Source organism: Rhinolophus sinicus, chromosome 1, assembly GCF_057876585.1.
Source record: "Rhinolophus sinicus isolate RSI-liver-muscle chromosome 1, RSI-T2T, whole genome shotgun sequence".
Lineage (NCBI taxonomy): Eukaryota > Metazoa > Chordata > Mammalia > Chiroptera > Rhinolophidae > Rhinolophus > Rhinolophus sinicus.
Window position 1 is genome coordinate 5,115,797 of NC_142501.1, and position 17,342 is coordinate 5,133,138.

The 17,342-nt window shown below is 57.1% G+C and overlaps 1 protein-coding gene across 5 annotated transcripts in view; it reads left to right on the top strand.

Annotated features, from left to right (window-relative positions):
• WNT7B (Wnt family member 7B) overlaps positions 1-17,342 on the top strand; it is a 50,262-nt gene that overhangs the window by 14,929 nt on the left and 17,991 nt on the right. For all 5 annotated transcript variants that reach the window (XM_019739269.3, XM_019739268.3, XM_074326562.2 and 2 more), the window contains exon 2: positions 10,427-10,653. In XM_019739269.3, coding sequence (XP_019594828.1) covers positions 10,427-10,653 — 227 coding nt within the window. The remainder of the gene's footprint in view (positions 1-10,426; positions 10,654-17,342) is intronic.

Here is a 17,342-nt window from a genome sequence, read left to right on the forward strand (position 1 = left end):
AGTCATCTGGGTCTCGCCCAAGACCCCCTGCTCACTGCCTGCTTTCTCCCAGGCTGCCTGGTTTCTCTCCAGGGTGGGGTCCCAGGATGCCAGGCTAGGAATGCCAGCTATGTGGGGAGGGCGGGCTGGCAGCTGCCCGCCGGGGGCGCGAGGGAGCAGGCGGACGCTCCGCTCTCTTCCCCGAGAACATTGCGGGCAGCAAGCTGAGCCAAGCAGTGGCCTGGAAAAACTGCAGCAGGCAGGCCCCACAGTGCAGGAAGCCAGCCTGCAAGAGACCCCGCCTGCAAGCAGGGGCTGTTCTCCCCATTGGACAGATGGGCAAACTGAGGCTCAGAGGGGCCAGGGAGAGTCAGCAGCAGAGTAGAAATCAAACACAGGACCCCAAATCCAGAGAACTCTCTTTAGGACACAGTTCCAGGTAGCTAGATTGTGGCATCAGCCTCTCACTACGCAGATGGGAAAATGAGGCATGGGCGGGGCAGGGAGGGGCAAGGGGGGCCTCATTGCCCATCAGGGCCCTTCCCACTCCCAGGCCTCTCTATTCCTCCTCTTGGGACACCCTCATCCCTACCCACCCGTTATGGAGCCCCCCTTCTGGGTGCTCTCTTAAAGCCTCAGTTTCCTCACCTGTGAAGTGGGGTTGCTGAGGCGCGCAGCCTGAAGGGCCACTATGGGGAAGAGGTAGGACAGGGTGGGGCTGCTGCTCAGGAAGGTGGTCTTTCTGGCCTGTCTCTTCCCCCAAAGTGCAGATCCTGTGTCTGGGCAGGTGAGGGGATAGGTCAAATGGTCTTTGGGATGCGATCGTGCCTGCCCTCTGCACGCTGCCCTTCCACCATCACCCTGTAGGGTCCAGGCTCTTCCCGCCCAGGCCAGTAGAGGGAGAAGCCATTTACCCAAAGAGGCCTGATTGTACCCTATTTTCAGATGAGAAAACTGAGGTAGACTTGTGGTGACCTTTCTGGTCTGGGGATGTCCCCAAGACCCATACTCCCCACTGAGTTGGGCCCAGAACTCCAGCAGGGGAAAGTGATGAACAGATTCATGGAAGACCAGAGGAAGGACAGGTGGCCTGACCTGAGTGTCACCGGGCCCTTGCACCAGCTGCGTCCAGCTCTGTTCCCATCTATCCTGTTCCATTCCACAGAGGAGGCTTTCGGGGACCCATCTGACGCTAAGCTCTGGCACTGTGACATTGGTTCGGGGGCTCTGCAGAGTGAGCCCAGACCTAGAAGACATTCTTATCCTTACTTGACAAGCAGGAATATTGAGGCAGTCATTAGCCCCCACTTCACATGCTGCCCCACGGGATCCTGCTGGGCTGCAGAGACACCCCTGCTCACCTGAGGGAGAGGCTGGCGGGACGTGGCCTTGGGTGGGCGTGAGGGCCAGGTGCCTCCCTCTCAGGTATTTGCCAAGTTACTTCCTGGACAAGTGGACCCAGGCTCGCCTCCCAGGCTGATCGCAGATAATTAGAACATTCTTCAAATATTTTGCCGGAGGATGCCCAAGAAGGAAGAATTACAAAGCGCCCCGGGCCAGCAGTGTGGGCTGGAGAAGCACTGGACTGCTGGGCAGCCAGGGCTGGGGCCAGAGATGGGCGGACGGAGGCTGGGGATGGCCCAGCTTGGCTAGCTTGGCCCCACCTCCCAGGTAGCTGGGGTGGGGGTTCATAGCCAAGGCTAGCTCAGGGCCCAGTGGGGTGCTGGGCAGTGCTGGGGATCCCCATCCTGGGGAACCAGTAGCAGGTGGGGTGCACAGGTCCTGCCACAAATGGCATTAGGAAAAGCTTGAGGGGTTCCAGCACAGAGTTCTGGCTCTCTGGGGCCTCCAGAGGGAGGGTCTGTGCAGTGAGGAGAGGAGTGGTTGGGGAGGAGAGCACGTCTCTGGGAGGTGGACCCTGGGGCAAAAGTGTGGAGACAGAACCCAGAGTGCTATGGGGTAGGAGGGAGCCATAAGGAATGTGCCTGCGGCCATCACGACTGACACGGCCCTGACCGCTCAGGGCTGGGAGGCCTGGCTCAGGCCCTGAGGCCACCGTCCTGCTGGTGTTGGGAGGAGCAGGCGGGGTTGGGTGGGCAGGGTGGCCTCAGAGGGCTGCCTTCTCAAGAGTGGTAGTGCCACCTGCAGAGTGGGAAGGCGGGCAGGGGCCAGATTTCTCCCCTGAGTGCTGCCCTGGTCCTGGCCTGGGAAACACTTCCGGGATCCTGTGGTTGGTTTGGGGCAGGGGCTGCACGATGCAGAAACCTGATGGTGGGGGATGGGTTGCGTTAGATTTGGTGCTCAGTCCAGGGAAAGGACTCAGAGCGGGAGCTGGGGCCAGGTGGGTGGGGGTCCCTGGCATGGTGGGGCCATGTGCCGCGCACTGGGGCATCTCTCTCCTGGGCTATGGTTTGTGGGGCAGCTGTTGGGGAATCCATAGGAAAAAGGAGGTCCTGCAGCCTCCTTGGCATACACAGCCAGCCACATCTATGGCAGTAGTTTGAAGGCCCTACGGACAGATCAGAGGGTGTGAGGCTTCCCTTGGGTCTGACAGGCTGTTTTGTCACATGGTCCTGGGCTGGCAATGACACCACTTCTCTCTGGCTTTTTAAACAGAAAGACAACTTGTCCTGTCACTGGCAATGCTGGGGATCGATGCCCTATGGAGGGCCCTTTGGGGTGGCTTTGTCTCTACAATGCCGTCACCTGCCCACCTCGCGTGACTTGAAGTGCTGGGCCTTCGTAGGGAAGGCTGACATTTTCTTAACCATGTGTAAAGTGGGAATAAAGCTGTTTTTTATCGACCAGTAGCAGTCTAAGTGAAAATGAGGTGTGCTATGAGCACCCCCAGCTGCCTGCCCAGCCCCCCAGCCCCACTGAGGATGTCCCAGGTTCATGGTCCTGCTCTCTGCACGAGCTGGGGTCCCTGTCCCTGGAAGGGCTCCCCACAGATGTGTCTGAGCTGTGTCCACCCTTTCCACTCATTGGCTCATCTGTCCGTCATTCATTCAGTTCCACAACGACCCCACGTCAGGCACAGTGCAGAACAGGACAGGGCCCCTGTCATCCTGGAGCCAGCAGAGGTCCCTAGGGGGTCCTGTCTGGGGAGAGGCCATAACTCAGCTCCTGGTCTGAGAGACTCCTTCCAGCCTGGCTCAAGTTGGGGCTTCTTTCCTTCAGGAGCCCCCACCCCCGGGGTGGGGCAATGCAGCTTGGCTCCAATGTAGCCACCTGCCCCTAGGGACCAACGGGGGAGGATGGCTCTCCAGGTGGACAAGTGACCACTCTCCCAACTGTCTTTGAGGGTCACAGATAGGGGAGATGAGGCACTCACCAGTCTGGGGGCAGGAAGTGTGGGTCCCAGACCCTGCGCCCCTCCCTCCCTCCCTGAGCTACTTGGCAGGTGGCTGGACCTCTCTGAACCTCTGGTTTCTATTCTGAGGGAATAATAATAATTATTATAACACTTGCCTCCCCACTGAGGGGACATCTTAGCCCAGAATCCAGCGCACAGTAGGTATTCAGTCTGCCTTGAGCCGCCTAGCATTTAACAGCATGAGGCGTTTAGGTTAGACTCCTGGCTGCTGGGACAGGCTTTGGAGGGTAGTTACCTTCTGAATGAAACGGGTGTGCCCCACAGAGACCGGGGGTGGGGGGTGGGGGGTGGTGACAGGATGGCTCTCATCCTGGGTGTAGGTGGACTCTGGCTCCCCTATCCGACCCCTCTCTGGGCCTCAGGATCCCTGACTGTGAAGTGACTCAGATGTTGCTCCCCAAGGATGTCAAAGTGGGGGGCTGCTCTGAGGAGACATGCACGCTGGGCCCTGGTGGGGTCGGGCTTGGCCTAGATGGAGGTCTTAGCTAGACTGGCCACTGCACAGAGCTCCGCCCCTCCAGGCCTCAGGCAGCCCTCAGAGGACCAGGGATGCCTTTTGATCCTGGGGTGTCTGAGAGCCTGGGTTTGGGCTGTATTCCTGCCTGGTCCAGATCTGCCTGGAGGTGGCGGCTGGTCTAGCCCACAGCGCATCCCCTAAGGCTGGGCACACACACAAGGCACACAGCAATGATTTTGAATGTTCACATTTTATCTCTTAAGTGTATTTTAGTTCAATTTTTGTAAGAAAGCTTAGGATTTTCATTCTTGCCTTATTTTGCCAGCCCTGTAAATTTGTGTATTTCAATATTTTACTTTTTTATTGAGGTGTAACTTATATAAAGTAAGTGCAGAAATCTCAAGAAGACAGTTGAATGCATTTTTACATACATGGGCACCGGTGTAACCACCACCCAGCTCGGGATAGAGAACAGTCCAGAACCCAGCAGGCTCCTAGGGTACCTCCCACCGACAGTGACTCTGTTCTGACTTCTGTCTTGAAGGGGAGTTTTGCTCCGTCTAGAGCAGGGGTGTCCAAACTTTTTTCAACGTTTTTCACCAAGGGCCATATGCGGTAAAATACACAAACAGCCGGGCCACTCACTCGAGGTGAAGTATGTATTGCCTCACCTAGTTTATTTAAGTAAATTAAATATATTTTTGGAATTTGCTGCGGGCCAATAAAAAATGGATCGCGGGCCACAGTTGGCCCGCGGGCCGCAGTTTGGACACCCCTGCTCTAGAGCGTGTGTTCTGTCTGGTTTCGCTCAGTGGTGTCTGGGAGAATGATCCACGTGGACATGTGTCAGCTCCTGGCCCTTTCTCTTGCTGTAGCACCCTGTAGGTCACTGTGTGAACATACCACAATTTATTTGTCATTCTCCTGGGATGGACGCCTGGGTGATTGTTCCCAGTTTGTGCTGGACACAGGAGTGCATGTCCTTGGTGACGATAAATGCTCGTTTGTCTTGAGTGTATAGATTCCAGAGTGAAATGCTTTAATCATCAGTCCCCCTGACTGACAAAGCCGGTCCCTATTCCCTACCAGGGAGCTGGGTCCTGGGGGCTCAACGAATGAGGGTCAGGAATGGTCCCCCAATCTCAGGCCACGAGGGCTAATGAAGGCCACCACTGATGACCTGTCACCAGAGGCCAGCTACAGAGTGCTATGTACTTTGCATTATGCAGCAATATGACGTGTCAGGACTGTTCTTACTCCCATTTCACAGATGTGGAAACCGAGGCACAGAAAGGTTAAGCAACTTGCCTGAGGTCTCATAGCTAAGAAGAGGCAGAGCCAGGGTTCCAGCCAAGCCGGCCGGCACTGGCGCCCATGTTCCTTATCCCTGCCCCACGGGGCTGCCAGGTGGGTAGGCTGGTACCTGGCTAGTGCCACAGCAGAGGTCCTACCCTTTTGGCCACTCCTGCACCCATCTATCGCCTGGCAGTGGTCACCTCGCCACTCACCCAACTGGAACCCCTTGTCCCCTTGGGATGGCTCTAGCAGAAGATCGTTCGATCTTGTTGTTGTCCAGCGGCAGCCCCCGCCTCGCCCGATGCCCGGTTCAACCCCCGTGCCAGGCCCTCTGCTGGCCTCCCCACCCTCTGGCCCGAGATCAGAGGCCCTGTCCACAGCCCCGGAGGACGAGGCGGGAGCTGCTTGTCTGCAGGGCCCGAAACCCCTTCTCCTCTGAGCTCCCTCCTTGGGATTGGCCCAGACCAGGGGTGAGGAAAGTTTCCAGACTTTCAGCTTTGCCCATTCCTCCTGGCATCTTGCCTGTGTCCTGAGGCCCCTGAACAGCACAGGGGATGAGCCTGGAGCAGAATTTTCCATGGAAAAAGTCAGTGACTGAAACACGAGTGCCCCGCCCAGCTTCTCTGTGTGCGCAGGCCACTCAGAAGCTCCCTGCCAGCCTCTCCCCGGACACCTGGGCGGGCAGCTGCAGGCCGGGAAGCTGCCCAGAGGGTTCTTCCCACTTTGGGGTGAGAGCCGGGCCCCCTCCACCCGTGGGGCGGCTTGATGAGAGTGCCATAGCATGCCCTCACCCCCAAACTGCCAATTATCCCAGGATGCTGCCTGCGTCCACCCACCTCTCCTTCTCCAGAGCACCAGTTATTTAGTTATTATATATTTTTATCCCTTTTCCCACTCCGACGGTTTCCTAATGAGGGCCAAGCTGCTCGTCCCTATCAGCAGCCCCCTCCCCTCCAGGCGGAAGGAAGAGCGTGGGCAAGACCTGGGGTGTGGCATGGCCAGGCCTGCTCTGGGAGGGCAGTGGTCAGACTGGCCAGGCATGTGCAGTCTGTGGGGGAGGGGATGACAGGGCCGCTGACACCCGCCACCTGACCTCAAATGCCAGCAACGGATGTGTCCGTAAACCTGGATAAATTAATGAGTGACCTGGAGGATTTTAAGCAAGGGAAGGATGTAAGCTGTGTTTTGAAAATGAAAAGTGGGCATGGTTTCCTACTCTAGGCTGTCTTCTAGCATTTGTTATGCATCTACTATGTGCAGTGCTCTGAGCCACAGTGCTGCCTCCACCTAACTTTTGGAAGCATAGACTGGGCTCTGAGCCTGGCTGTGTGGCCTTGGGCAGGTTCCCTAGCATCTCTGAGCTCTGGTCTGCATACCTGTAAATGGTGAGAGCAAGGCTCACCTTGCCAGCAAAGGACCGAGATAGCACAGAGGCCAGCTGTCCAAGGTTGGTGCTCACAGCAAGAGCATTTAATATTGTTAGGGGGAAAATCCCCACATTTGAAGGAAGACAATTTTTAAATTATTTCTGAATTATCAACCATATTTGATTATTTACGCTCCTGGCACAAAATACACTATAACTCTCTTCCCTGATGTCTACAGTTCACCTTTAATCCATGCACTGTTATGCTGGGGCTCCCCTCCATCTACTCCATCAGCCCCCCGACACCTGGGGAAGCACACTGCGAGTATAAGTGGGGTGTGAGGTGGGTCTCCTTCCCCCAATTCCTCTATGGCCGGGGCGTAGAAGCCCTGTGCGTAGATAGAATTTTTTTAAATTGCGGTGAAAATACGCATAACATAAAATTTGTCACTATAAACATTTTAAAGTGTGCAAGTCAGTGGCTTTTAGTACATTCATAGCGTTGTGTAACCACCACCTCTATCCAATAGTTCTAGAACTTTTTCATCACCCCAGATGAAAATTTCAGACCTATTAAGCAGACACTCCCCACCCCACATCTCCCCAGCCCCTGGAAACCACTAATCTACCTTCTGTCTCTGTGGATTTACCTTCACTGGGCTTTTCAGATAAATGGAATCAGTATGTGGTCTGCTGTGTCTGGCTTCTTTCACTTACCACGTTTTTGAGGTTCATCCATATGACATGTGTCTGTACTTCATTCCTTTTTATGGCTGCATAGTATTCATTTATTCACTGATGGGCATTTGGGTTGTTTCCTCCTTTTGGTTATCGTGCTGCTGTGAACACTTGTGTACACGTTTTTGTTTGAACACCTGTCCTCAATTCTTTTGGATATATTACCAAGGAGTAGAATTGCTGGGTCCTATGGTCATTCGATGTTTAACTATTTGAAGAGCTTCCCAGCTCTTCCACAGCGGCTGCACCGTGGTACATTCCCACCAGCAGTGTGTCACCAACGCGCCATTTTCTGTTGTTTTCAGCAGAGCCATCCCTGCAGGTGTGAGGTGGCCCCTCACTGTGGTTCTGAGTTGCATTTTCCTAAATGAGTGATGGTTAGAATTTTTTCACCTGCTGTTGGCCATTTGCATTTCTTCTTTGGAGAAATGTCTGTTCAGGTCCACTGCCCGTTTGCAAATTGGATTACCTTTTTGTATTGAGTTGTAGGACTCTTTTAGAAGTGACCCTTGAGTACGTACTCATTTGTTCACCCATCCCTCCATCCCACAAACACCCATGGACAGCTGCGGGGCAGTCCCCAGGCCCCAAATTCAGCTGAGTCTGGATATTGCCCTCGAGGTGCTTGCAGTCTGGTGGGAAAGCTGGGCATGGAAACTGTGACACCAGGGGTAAGGTCGGTACTTGAGAGACAAGTGCCCCACTGAATGCGTCCTCCGTGCCTGGGATCCTGTGGTGTAAGCCCAGTGGGGCTTGCACTTGGGCCTGGAGGGGGAATAGCATTTGCAGACAGAACACAGGAGGGAGAGCGGCGTCCTAGGCAGAGGGGTCAGCACAAGCAAAGGCGGCAGGTCGTCAGGAGCCGGATCCCAGGAGGCCTCCGGTTCTAGGCAAAGGAGCCTGGGGGATTACGGATGGGCTTGGAGCAGGGGAGTGACACAGTCAGATCTGGGTGCTGGTATCGGGACTGGGCTGGCCGCCTGGAGGCAGACACCAGGGCTACAATGATCTGTTTCCTCCCCCAGCATCCACCCCAAGTCCCATTGGGGTCACCCCAGTCAGACCCCATTTGTCCAAACTCCTGCCCCAGCCAGAGTTCTTGCACCAGGCGGTGGGGCTTTGCAGCCCGAGCCTGCTAGAAGTTGGGAATGGACAGCATGCTCTTAGTGTCCGGGACCCGAAGCGGGCTCTGACCTGTGGCTTGGAGGCTGTTCCCATACATCTCATTTCCCTGGTCGGTTTTCTGAGGGTCTGCAATTACTCTGGGCTGAATTCCCCCAGGTTCCAGCCCGCTCCCAGCCCCACCCACCTAGATGCCCTTCCTCCATGCCAGCCTCCACGTTTCTGCCCATTGTGCCTGTGGGAGACCCAGGGGGGTCTTGGCCAGATTAGCGGGTGAGGCGGGCGGGCTGTGGGGATTGAGTGTCGGTTGGGCGTCCTGGTCACAGCACGTGCTGTGGGCTCACACCACACGGGGACTTTCCCGGCTGGCTGTGGGTGCTTGGCCACCCTGGAGAAACACAGATTCGTTTCTCTCAAGAAGGGCTGGCAGGCAATGAGTAGGAGGCAAGTGACCATGCAGGAGGCCAGGGCGGTGGGCATTGGCTTTGGGGAGCCCCTCCTGATCTCCCCCACTTCCACCTTTTGCCGCTCTCTAAGCCATCCGGTCTGTTGTTGGAAGCCAGGTGCTGTTGTGAAGCTTAGCCATTGCTGAAACTTCCCCACCTCCTCCCAAGTTGCTGTCCCTTCTCTAGGTGCTTGAAACCAACTGAGGCAGCTGCTGTGGAAAACAGTTTGGTGGTTTCTCAAAAAGCTACACAAACCGTCCTGTGACCCAGCCACCCCACTCCTAGGTATATATGCCCCAAAGAACTGAAAATGGACTCAGACAAAAACTTGTCCACACATGTTCATAGCAGGGCTATTCACAGCAGCCAAAGGTGGAAACAACCCAGTGTCCATCAGGGACAAATGGAGAAACAGACTGTGGTCTCTCCAGACAGTGGGACAGCCTTAGAAAGGAACGAAGTACTGGTACGCGCTACAACATTGATGAACCTTGAAAGCATTGTGGTAAGTCAAAGATGCCGGTCACAAAAGGCCACATGTGACATGATTCCATTGATATGAGAAGTCCAGCGCAGGCAAATCCAGAGGAACAGAAAGCCTGTTAGTGGTTGAGGGGGGCTGGGGAAAAGAGAATGGGGAGTGACTGCTAAGGGGCACGAGGTTTCTTTTCAGGATGGTGACAATGTCTTGGAACTTGGTAGGCGTGGTGGTTGCACAATGTTGTGAATGTACCAAATGCCACGGAACTGTGCATTTCAACATATTTGACTTTATATTATGTGAATTTCACCCCATCAAACAAACAATCACACTGATAACAGCTCAAGACAAGGGAGACGGAGCCTGGCAGGTTCCCTCCTGTCTCAGGCCTCATTTCCTGGAGGACAATTACTAGGCGCCCTCAGCGGACTGCTCTGAGGGTGATGCTGTGGTGAAGTGCCCTGTGAGCCCAGCGCACAGTAGGTGCTCAGTCGTGTCAACTCCTTTTTCCTCCTCTGAGCTCATCTCATCATCCAGAAATGAATGAATAATAACAACAGTTGTCCCTCATGGGTATGGCCTTTCTCCCTGGTCTGAGCCTGTATAGTGCTGGTGATGACTGATTGACCGGTTTTGTACCCCCATTTCATGGATGTGAAAACTGAGGCTCAAAGAAGCAGAGTGCCTTCCCGAGGTCATGCATGGGCTATAAGTGGAACCGGGACCCAGTTGGCATGGCTCCCAGCCCAGCCGCCCGCTCAGTGGGCTAGATGGCCCAGGCACCCTCTGGGGAGCCAGGTTTACAATGATGGGGGAGCCCCAGTTCTGGGAGTTGGGGTTTGCTACTGGGGGAAACTGAGTACTGTCTGGAGCTGATGGTTGTCACATCCCCAAAGGGTCTGTGTATCTGATTCAGAGGCACAGGGGACCATGGTTCTTGCCTTCTGTAGGACTCTCAGTTCCGTGGGACTCTTGATTCATGGGACTTGTCCTGTGATCTTGTGCGTCTTGCGATTTCAAGGTTGTGTGTGTGCCTTTTCAAGTGAGGATCACGTGTGAATATCAATGGAAAGTGGCCCCTGGAGGGCAGAGCTTGGCTTGTGGTGGGCGTCTGGGACACACTCACTGCCGCTCACCTCCGTGTCCTCTCCCTCTCTGTCCGCAGAGCGCTGTCATCCGTCGTGGCCCTGGGAGCCAACATCATCTGCAACAAGATTCCTGGTTTGGCGCCGCGGCAGCGTGCCATCTGCCAGAGCCGGCCCGATGCTATCATTGTGATTGGGGAGGGGGCGCAGATGGGCATCAACGAGTGCCAGTACCAGTTCCGCTTTGGGCGCTGGAACTGCTCCGCCCTCGGTGAGAAGACCGTCTTCGGGCAAGAGCTCCGAGTAGGTAAGGGCACCTCCGGGCTCGCGGGAACACCCCCATCCGGCCTTCAGGTGTCTGGGGACCAGGCCACCCGCCAAAAGCCAGGCCACCCACGCTTGCTGTTTTGTGCTGTCCTGTTCTGACCAGTGTCTTTGCCCAGCATTTCCCTGGCCTGGGTGGGGGCCTGGGATTCCAGGGAGACTCAGACCTGGCCTGGCCCTCTGGGACACTGCCGCATCTGGGACAAGGACAGCGTCGATGGCAGCCAGCCTATCTGAGTGGACGAGGGTCCTTGCTCTGGGCTTTGGGGCTGGGGGATGTCGTCCTGGCATGGACATGAGCTGGGCAGGTTGGTGGTGTCCAGTCGGGTACAGGGTTGGAGGCGTGCCCTCCTGCTGCTGCCCAGCTGCTGTGTGCACCCAGGGCCTTCATCCATCTATGTCTCCACTGCTGTACCTGGAAATGGGATGACAGTAGTAGTTTCTGCATGGGGCTGTTTGGGGGCTTGATGCGAATGATTCCCGGCCCGTGGGCAGTGCTGTTGTCATGATCCCGAGAGTGGCAGGGATGCCAGAACGCGGGAACAGTGTGAGCAGATGTGTGAGGGATGCTGCAGTGTGACTCACGTGGGAGCATGGAGCAGTGCGACCGGTCGGAGAGCGGTGGGTGGGCCTCCAATTCCAAGGACAGTGGCAGCCACCGCAGCACATCAGGCAGGGGTGGCAGAGCTCTGCTGGCTGTGCCCCGCTGCACTGTGTACAGACCCCTCACAGCCCTGGGGAGGCTCCATTGTGCTCATTTTACACGCAAGGAGACTGAAGCCCAGAGAGGTGCTCAAAGGGAAAAGCGAGTCTTCTGGAGTCTGACCTGGATTTGAGTCTGGCTGTGTGACCTTGGGCATGGCACTCAGGGCTGCTCAGTTTCCTCATTTGTAACATGAGCTTTGAGTGAGCAGGCCCTGAGCCAGGTCCCCAGTGCCTTTGTCAGTGCCTGCACGCAGTAGGTGCTCAATAAACTGCTATTGAATCAGTGAGGGTGGGAATAGTCACACCGTTGTAAGGTATGAGGAACTGTTCAGACGACTGTGAGGGTTGGATTGGGAGAGTAGTAATTAGGGGTGCAGCACCGGGCATGTGGGGTGTGCCCTGTTTCAGACCCCAGCCTGCGGGCACAGGTGAGCCTCTGAACGTGTGGGCACAACATGTCCTTCCGGTCCCAGAGAGCCAAGGAACCACAGCTGCTGGAACCCAGGCCAGAGGCAGAGCTCTACAGGGCTTGGAACGCCTGGCATGGGGCTGGGGGTGGCGTGGGGAGAGCCCCGGGGGCCCCTTTGTGGTGAGCAGCCTGTGGGTGGCACCTGGCACAGCTAGGGAGGTGGCCCCACCCCTCCCTGGGGCCCCACCACCCAAGCGCAGTTCCTCCCTGCAGGTGCCAACTGGGGAGGTGGAGCTGCCCACTCATCCAGTGTAGTTGGGAGGGCATTGACACCAGGCCCGCTTGGTGCCAGGTGCCCACTTGTCTGCCTGGCCCCTCACCCCTGAGACTTGGGGATCTGAAGCAGCTGTGAGTACCCCCACGGCACAGCTGAGGAAACTGAGGCCCAGGGGAATGATAAGGTTTCCTGCAGCCACACAGTTTGCACGTGGCAGAGCTGAGTTCAGATCCAGGTCTCCTTCCTGCAAATCCTTGCCGCCTCGCTGTGCAGAGAGAGACAGGCAGTGGACATGGCCTGACAGGGGGTGGCAGCTTGGACTTTATTTGAGATCATGAGACTCAGGTGGTGAGGGAGATGTGGTCACTCCGAGCTTCTCCTTGGGTTCAGGCCCTAGGCAGGGGGACTCACCATCAGTACCCCAGTAAATGCCGGACTCCAATGACCGTCCAAAGCCCAGAGTGGTGTTGGCCCTGCCAGTGACCTGCCCCCCAGTGGGCACTGTCAATGCCCATCCAGGTTACCTTAATTAACTGAGTGTCACGCAGCCCCTGGGGCTGTGGGGATCGTGGCTATCAGCTCAGCTGTTCCTCTTTGGAAACTGGCCCTCAGCCCCACGGGGACCTGGGAGGGTCCGCAGCTCGGCCCACAGGGTGGGGCAGCCGCAGCCAAGGATGGACTGAGGCGGGGAGTATTCAGGCCGCCCCCCTGCCTCGAGGTAGGGCTGCTCTGGGTGCGCCTCGTGCCCTGAGCACCCTCGGCACCTGGAGTCTGGAGCTCTGTTTTTGGGGAGCCCACCTAAGACACCCCCCTCACTTTCATGAGCATTTCATAGGCAAGCGTCCTGGCAGAGCTGTCCACACCCACTGTCCCCGTCTCTCACCTTCTCTTGCTCCCACCAGTGGTGCCCAGGCCTTCGTGACCTTCGTGTGGCTGAGAGACCCCTTCCTTGGTTGGGCCCCGCTCGCCTGGGCTTCCTCTTACGTCACCGCTGCTCCTCTCAGCCCACTCCAGTTGGCTCTCCCTGGGGGCCAAGACTAGCATGGCCACTCCCTGTGGACCTCACAGTGAGGCCGACCCACGGGAACCTCTGGCTCGACACGCTCAGCTTCTTGCTGCTTAAATCTCCCGTGTCCAGCCTTCGCCTGACCAACCAGACGTCTCAGCAGAAGCCAGGTGTTACTCCCCTGGCCACCCCTCTACGCTGTCCCATGGCCACTGCAGGGCCTGCCTCTCCAGCCCTCCCCTGGCAGCTGTCAGTGCCTCTTCCTGCCTCCCACCCCGTCCTGGCCATGCCATGTTACTCCCGTCCTCTAAAACCTGCAATAACTCCCTATTGCCCAGGATAAAGTTAACTCCTCAGCTTGAAGTCTCAGCAGCCCTGCCATACGAGCCCTCTGCCTCCCTCTGTTCCTTCTCAGAACCAGGGCTTCAGCAATAGCTGACTCCCTCCTCTTCCCCGAGCATGCCAGGCCCCTTGCCTCCTCTGGGACTTTGTTCCTGCTGCTTCCTGCCCTGGGAGGCCCTTCCCCTCTGCTCTGCTGATTCACATCTGACTTCCCTCCGGGAGAAGCTTTTTCACCCCTGCCTGGCTTTCCCTTGACCACAGCCAGGCCCAGTCACACCCTAGTACCTCATCCTCCTGCATCTCTCAGCCCAGGCCTGCTCAGCACCTGCCTCGGGCCCTCCCTGTATACTGCCCTGCTGGGTGGGCTCTCCGCCACCCAGGCCGAGGTCTTCCACTGGCCATCCGTACCTAGGAGGGCTCTGGGCTTCGTCCTGTAGGCAGACGGAGTCCCCCTGGGTGCTGTGATGGTGGTCTGAGCGGGCTCCTTGTTCCTCCCAGGGCTTGCTGCTGGGAGTCACGAGCAGGGAGTGGGCTCGGGCAGCATGGCCAGCCCCTGTCAGAGGCATGCGGTGGCCTGGGCACCGGATGGGAGCCGGGCCATGAGCTGGCAGGAAGCCGGGGGGCACTCGTGGGAGCAGCCACTCAAGCGATGCCAATTAATGATTGGCCTCGAGAGGGGGAATGGCCCAGGTGGGTGGGACGGCCCCCTTTAGGCCTTGCCTGTGACCTTGGGCTATGCCTAAATCTTGAGAGCTGAAGGAAACCTCTTACAGGGGCAAATCAAGCCCTATGTTTTCCAGCACCTGGTGCTCTTGCTTCTATGCCTCCAGGGGTGGGGAGCTCACTACTCCATATAAGCTAGACCTTCTTGTGATGACCCTGCACTGGCTTTGCCCTGGGGCTCTCCAGGTACCAGTTGCTCTGTGCCCTTCAGGGCGTCCAGACCCACACTAGGCCTCCCCCCACCGACATGGTCTTCCCTCATGCCTGCTGGCCTCCACCCTCTGGCCGCTCAAGCCTGCCCCAGGCCTATTTCATCATCTATTGAATGACACTTGTGGCTCAGGCCCCTCCTGACCTGCCTCTTCTGTTAACTGGAAATGAGCTTGGGGGTGGTTCTGAATGTGTCCTCAATGCAGCTGTCTTCTGCCAGGGGTTGGGGGAGGGGGAACACAATAGTTAGGGGTGAACCTTGTATTCCAGGAATGCCTATTAGAAACTCAGGGCCCCCAGGGGCCGCGAGCAGGACAGGGTGTTTCCAACGGGCCCCGTATTCGGTCAGGACTGTTGGCGAGGGCTTCCTTGGCAGGGTGACAGGTCAGTTGAGACCCGAGGGAGGATCAGAGTGACCCAGACCAGCCTGGAGTTGAATGCAGGGAAGGGGCCCCAGGTGGAGGGAACAGCATGCACCAAGGCCCAGAGGCCAGAAAGCAGATGGTATTTTCCAGAACCTGTGGGAACATCGAAGGCAAATTGGACTGAGAGGAGACCTGAGGCCAGAGGAGGGGCCAGGGCTGGAGCCGTGACCCCAGCATGTGAGTGCTGTGGTGGCCTGGAAAGCCTGGAAGGTTCTGAGCAGGAGAGGGACTGCCCTCCAGCCACTGCCCCACCCCCACCTGGGCCCTTGGGCTCCACCTGCACTGGGCTCCGACCCCCACCCCAAGCGGCCATGGAACACTGAGTCCCGCCCATCATGTGCCGCTCAGACATGACCAGGCATAGGGGCCGCCCCTAATCCTGGCTCACGTGGCCGCCCTGGACCGCTGTCAGTGCACTGGTTTGCTTTATGGGTGACATTTGTGTTGGGAGTGAGCCCTGAGCCCACCAGCCACACGCAGTAGGGGCTCAGCAAAGGCCATCAATTTGTGGACAATCTGAGGCAGCAGAGTGACTCACATCCAGGTGTCTGAGAGGGGAGGTCTGGAGGCTTCCAAGTTGGCCACTGGCAGGGGCCTTGGAGGAGAGAGGGCGACTCCAGGTCCTATGCGCTACTGGACACCGGGCCCCTGTCCGAGGCCTTGCAGACCAGGCTCAGGAAGGCCTGGCATTAGTCCTGAGGAGGGATAAGGGCTCGAGGGCCGCACGATCCACTCCGGAGGCCACAGGTCCTGGCTGGCAGGGGAGCACGTGAATGAAACATGGCGTGTGCAAACTGAGATGCGCCGTGACTAAGGTACACAATAGATTTCAGACTTTGAAAGGAAAAAGGAAGTAAACATTTCTTTAATAATCTTTACATTGACTACATGTTACAATGGTAATATTTAGATAGATTGGCTAAATAAAATTGGTTACTAAAATTAAGTTCACATGGTTATTTTCACTTTTCTTTATGTGTCTGCTAGAAAATTTGAAATGACCTATGTGGCTTGTGTGAGTCTTCTGTTGGGTGGCACAGCAGTCACCAGGGTCAGGAGTTGCCCAGAGTCACCCTGGTCAGGGGCAGAGTGGACATTTGAACCCAGATCTGACTGTCTCCTCCCAAAACACTGTCCTCCAGCCCAGCTGAGGGGGAGCTGAGGTCGCTGACCTGCTGCTGCCTGGGGCTGCACGGGGCGGTGAGGGCCGATCCCCTTGGCAGTCAGTTATTGTTCAGCCTGCATGCATTGAGTGCCTGCTGAATGTCAAGTTTGCGACAGGGCCCTGGGAGACAGAGTGAGACAGAGTGAAAGCCACCAGCCCTGCTCTGGGAGCCTTTCACCCAGGATGGCCTGAGGGAGCCGATGGCTCTGGGCTGTGCACACAAGCCCTTATCTGAGGGAAGCACATATTTGCCCCGTCGGTTCTGTCACTGCCTGCCCCATGCCGGGGGCTCAGCCTGAGGTAGCACAACAGACGTTTCCAAGGCTCTGGGTCTTCGGCATCCAGGACACTATGGATGGTTGAGGCGTTGAATGTCAGAGTCAGAAAGACCTTCCAGGAGGTGAAGCCACTCAAGCCCTCTCCTGGCTCAGGACGTGATGAGGCTGTGGTCACTCCAAATGGGCCGAGGCTCTGTCCCCTGCCCTGGAAGCCAGCTTGCACTTGAGTGGGGCGGTTCCCGAGGTGACCTGCAAGTGACCAGGCTCTAGGTCTTCCAGTGGGTGGCATGGAAGCCCGATCAGTGGGCCCTTTACCAGCTGGGGCTGTGGGCTGAGCGGTGGTTGATCCTTTCACACGGGCCCTCACAGGCTGCCTGGAACTCGGCCAGTGTGGGAATTTTCCAGCTTCCCTGGCAGGGCCCCCACAGACAGGACAGGCCGTGGGATGGGGATGGGGCTCAGGGGCAGAGAGGGCACTGTCAGGGATGCAGACCCACCTGTGCCAGCTGCTCAGGTCTCACTGTGTGACGTTGGGCCCAGCCTTGCTCTCTCTGGGCCTCAGTCTAACCATCTCTACCAGGGGCTGAGCCTGGGGCCCAGACTCAGCCAGGACTTGGAGTTTTCTCCTCAGAAAGGGGGGCAGGAAGACCCTCTGCCTCCTCAGAGCCTACATCAGGGTTCTGCCAAAGGGTTCCAAAGGGGTCCAGGGCTCTGGGCTGTTGTATACTGAGGCAGGACACAGAGTACGGGGTGGCCAGGCTTCCACCCTCAGCCTCCCAGGGGCGAGGCCCCGTGCGGACCTAAGCCTGTCTCCGTGCCCCACTTCTCCTGCCACCATTTTTGGGAGGATCATTTCTTTTATGACTGCAGCCATCTCCCAACGCCCACTCTCACAAATGTCACCCATCCTGGCTTCTACTGTCTACACGTCGTAGGTGGGGAGACTGAGGCTCATGCCTCACCCCAAATCACACGCTGGTAAGAGGTAGAGATTTGAACCTGGCAGTTCAGCTCTGCACCCTGGTGGGGGTCCAGGTGCTGACCCTGGGGAGGAAGGGACTCTAGTGCCATCGTGTCCCCACACAGACGCAGTTGCTAATTTTGCTGCAAGCCTGGACCAGGGAGCGTTCAC